Below are 3354 nucleotides of genomic sequence, written 5' to 3' on the forward strand. Positions count from 1 at the left end.
CAGGTCCAGGAGGTAATTTTTCCTCGCTCTTTGCAAAGAATCCATAATTCATGATTGCCATTGACTTGAATACATGGTATTTAATCCTGTCAGATTCCAGCTTTGTTTGAATAAAAATGGCCCTCCTCTAATTGTGGGTTTTGATAAAGCTAATTTTGGGGTGCTATCCAGTGGGCTGCCTCGGAGGGAGAGCCTAGCATAATTTCTGATACGGAGAATGACTTAAAGATTACCAAAGGAAAGATAGGAGCTGGGAAAATAACCACCAAGGATGTTGGTGACTCAGAAACCAAAGACTTTTTCAGAAAAAAAAAATGCATGAAAAGAGCTACTTGGGCAGACTGTGACTCGAGTCATCAGAATATTTGGGTGGGGACTTTATTTTGGGTCTCCAGGAGGCTACATGAGAAGCTAAAACCTAGATGCTGGAAGTTTCTAAGCATAACTAGGGAAGGAACTGGGCTGAGTGGGCTTCTATGACGTAAGCAGAGCCTGGATGATGTCACAGAGCACTGGGCGGAGGTTGCGCTTCTCTTCCACTTGGGGGCACTAGACTCCGCTGAAGGTGGGTTCACTATCTTCGCAGCGGGGTGTGAAAGCCAGTTCAGCTCCTGAACCCCACAATTGTTAAACAGCCTTTTGGTGCCTGACCGGTTTCCGAAGACCGAATCTGGACGACTAGTACATTTTCTCTCGGTAAATACGTTTATGAAGATAACTGGGACCCTTGTAGCCCAGAAAGCTAAAACTTCTCCCTGGTACAGCGAGTAACCGTATGTTCTGATGTCTTCCACTTTTGAGAGCTCAGAGGACGGTCTAGGCTAGTCAGTCTAAGAGTTTATTATCCTTTGATAACAATATCTAATTCATAATCCTACTAAAATGCTCCTCTCTGTGCCTGTGCATTTTAGGAGAAAATATTTCTTAGTTTTTTGTTTGGTTTTGTTTTGTTTTGTTTTGTTTTTTTTCGGAGCTGAGGACCGAACCCAGGGCCTTCTGCTTGCTAGACAACTGCTCTACCACTGAGCTAAATCCCAACCCCAGGAGATATTATTTCTAAATGGCTGTTGTTGCCTACACAAAAGACTCTTGTTGCGGTCGAAGATGCAACAGCTTCGCGGAATAAACCTGGGTCTGGGTCAGGATGCACAGTACAGAAAGCCAGTGGACTGGTGTGCTGTGTCTCTGGGCAGACAAATGTGGATGTTGCCACATAGTTCATAGTTAGAGGGTAGAAGAGGGGTGTGGCCACCCTTCTGGCTACTTTGCTATCCTTTCTCTGTTCTGCTTGCTTAAAGTGGGGACAGGGATACTTAATCCCAAACTGACCTAGCCATTCAAGGAGAGGTTCCTCAGCAGAGGCAACGTGCCTCGGGCTGAAGAAATGTGTCTGAATATGTTATTCTGAGCTGTAGAGAACCAGTTGTTCATTTCCCTTTGAACTTTAGATTTTGATTTTTGAGACAGGGTTTTATTGTGCGTAGCTTTGGCTACCCTGGAACTAACTCTGTAGACCAGGCTGGCCTTGATCTCACAGAGGACTGCCTCCCTCTGCCTCTTGAGTGCTGGAATTAAAGGTGTGCTCCACCATTGCCCAGCCCTCCTATGAACTTCTGATTACGACAGAATTAGATTCAAATGCTCAAACCTGTTTACCATCCCCTTCCTCACCTGCTCCAAAGTTCTCTTAGACAAGAGCCTTGGTCCAGCGCCCTCCCCACCCCACCCCCATTGTTCTTGCAGGCACTCACATGACAGAGGCACCAGCATTGTGTCTGGTTTAAGCAGGTGAGCTTTTCAAACCCAGGCCACGGGCATGTATGAAGCCTGAACACAGAATGATAGCCACAAGACAGTGAACCAGGATACCGTGGCCTACCACACTAGGTCTACAGCCAAGAAGAAGAGGATGTCTCTGAGGAGGATGAGCACACCATCCAACCAGAAGCGGAGGAGGAGGAGGCCTTCTCCCCAGGACCTGGGGAACATTGTGGGCTGCAGAATTTCTCACGAATGGAAGGAAGGTGATAAGCCCATCACCCAATGGACGGCCATCGTTCTAGATCAACTGCCAACAAATCCCTCTCTCTATCTGGTCAAGTATGACGGAATTGACTGTGTCTACGGACTGGAACTTCACAGCGATGAGAGGATTTTAAAGCTTAAGGTCTTGCCTCACAAAGTAGTGCCTCACAAAGTCTTTCCTCACGTGAAAGACGCCCATCTCGCAAGAGCCGTGGTTGGCCGAACTGTGGAGCATAAATTTGAGGGCAAACATGGCTCTAAGGACAACTGGAGGGGGGTGGTCCTAGCCCAGGTGACGATCATGAAAGACTGGTTTTACATCACATACGAGAAAGATCCAGCCCTTTACATCCACCAGCTCCTGGATGATTACACAGAAGGTAACCTCCGTATCATTCCAGAGATTCCTCCAGCAGAGGTGAAGTCAGACGTTGACAGCGACATCTTAACAGGTCAATGTGTGCAGTTCACCAGAGGCGAGGGGTCCAAAAAGATCGGCAAAGTCATTTACCAAGTTCCAGGCAAGCCTTCCGTGTACTTGATCAAGTTTGATGGCAACGTCCACATCTACGTTTATACTCTGGTGGAAAAGATCTGTTAAGGTGAAATTCACAAAGTGTGGGGGACATAGATGGGGAATTTATAGGATGGGGGGAAACTGTTTTTATGTGTTTTAGATAAACAAGGGCCTTTGACAACCCCAGTATCTTTTCCAGTGGAATTTGTTTTTGCTCTAAAATTAAAATGTGCGATGTGACGGGTTGTATGTGCACACTTTGGTGGAGGAGACGGGCTGTGGTGCATGGAACATGGAGAGGAAGCCGGAAAGGTCAAGGATGTGAACAGTAAGTCTGATGTCACATAGACTAAAACAAACAGGCCTGAGCTGGTCTGGTCTTTAGGGAGAGAAAAGAACTGGAGATGAGGCTTAGAGGAGCAGGGATGGCACGGGGGAAAAAGATGGATGTTTAGGAAGCAGTGGAGAGGCGCCAGACATAGACAGACTCTCTGAGGTGAAGTTTGAGGGAGAGACAGACTGTTGGGGAAAGAGTGGGAGGGAACAGGGAGGTGGTCTTGGAACTCAAGGGGAAACCCAATAAACTGATCCAAGCAGACTGAGAATCAGAGAAGGTCGGGGATTGTTTGACTAACGAAACCTAATGAAACCTGTTTCTCATATGAAGATGTATTATTTTTAATTATGTGGGTGGGGGCAGGGCATGAACACAGGAGACCACAGAGACAAGAATAGTCAGGTCCCCTGGAGCTGGAATTAAAGGTGGGTGGGAGCCATTGGACATGAGCTCAAAGAACAAATCCACGTCCTCT

At 47.0% G+C, this 3354-nt stretch overlaps 1 protein-coding gene across 1 annotated transcript; it reads left to right on the plus strand.

Moving 5' to 3' along the window:
* The first annotated feature begins 541 nt into the window (after positions 1–541).
* On the plus strand, positions 542–2728 carry LOC134478817 (Y-linked testis-specific protein 1-like). The gene is made up of 2 exons (XM_063285177.1): positions 542–696; positions 1744–2728. The coding sequence occupies exon 2, from the start codon at positions 1910–1912 to the stop codon at positions 2624–2626; it is 717 nt and encodes a 238-aa protein (XP_063141247.1). The 5' UTR covers positions 542–696; positions 1744–1909; the 3' UTR covers positions 2627–2728.
* The last annotated feature ends 626 nt before the right edge of the window (positions 2729–3354 follow it).

This window comes from Rattus norvegicus, chromosome 3, assembly GCF_036323735.1.
Source record: "Rattus norvegicus strain BN/NHsdMcwi chromosome 3, GRCr8, whole genome shotgun sequence".
NCBI lineage: Eukaryota > Metazoa > Chordata > Mammalia > Rodentia > Muridae > Rattus > Rattus norvegicus.

Bases quoted from the DNA above. Each gene is read 5' to 3' on its own strand.
- LOC134478817 (XM_063285177.1), top strand. From the start codon at position 1,910: ATGTCTCTGAGGAGGATGAGCACACCATCCAACCAGAAGCGGAGGAGG.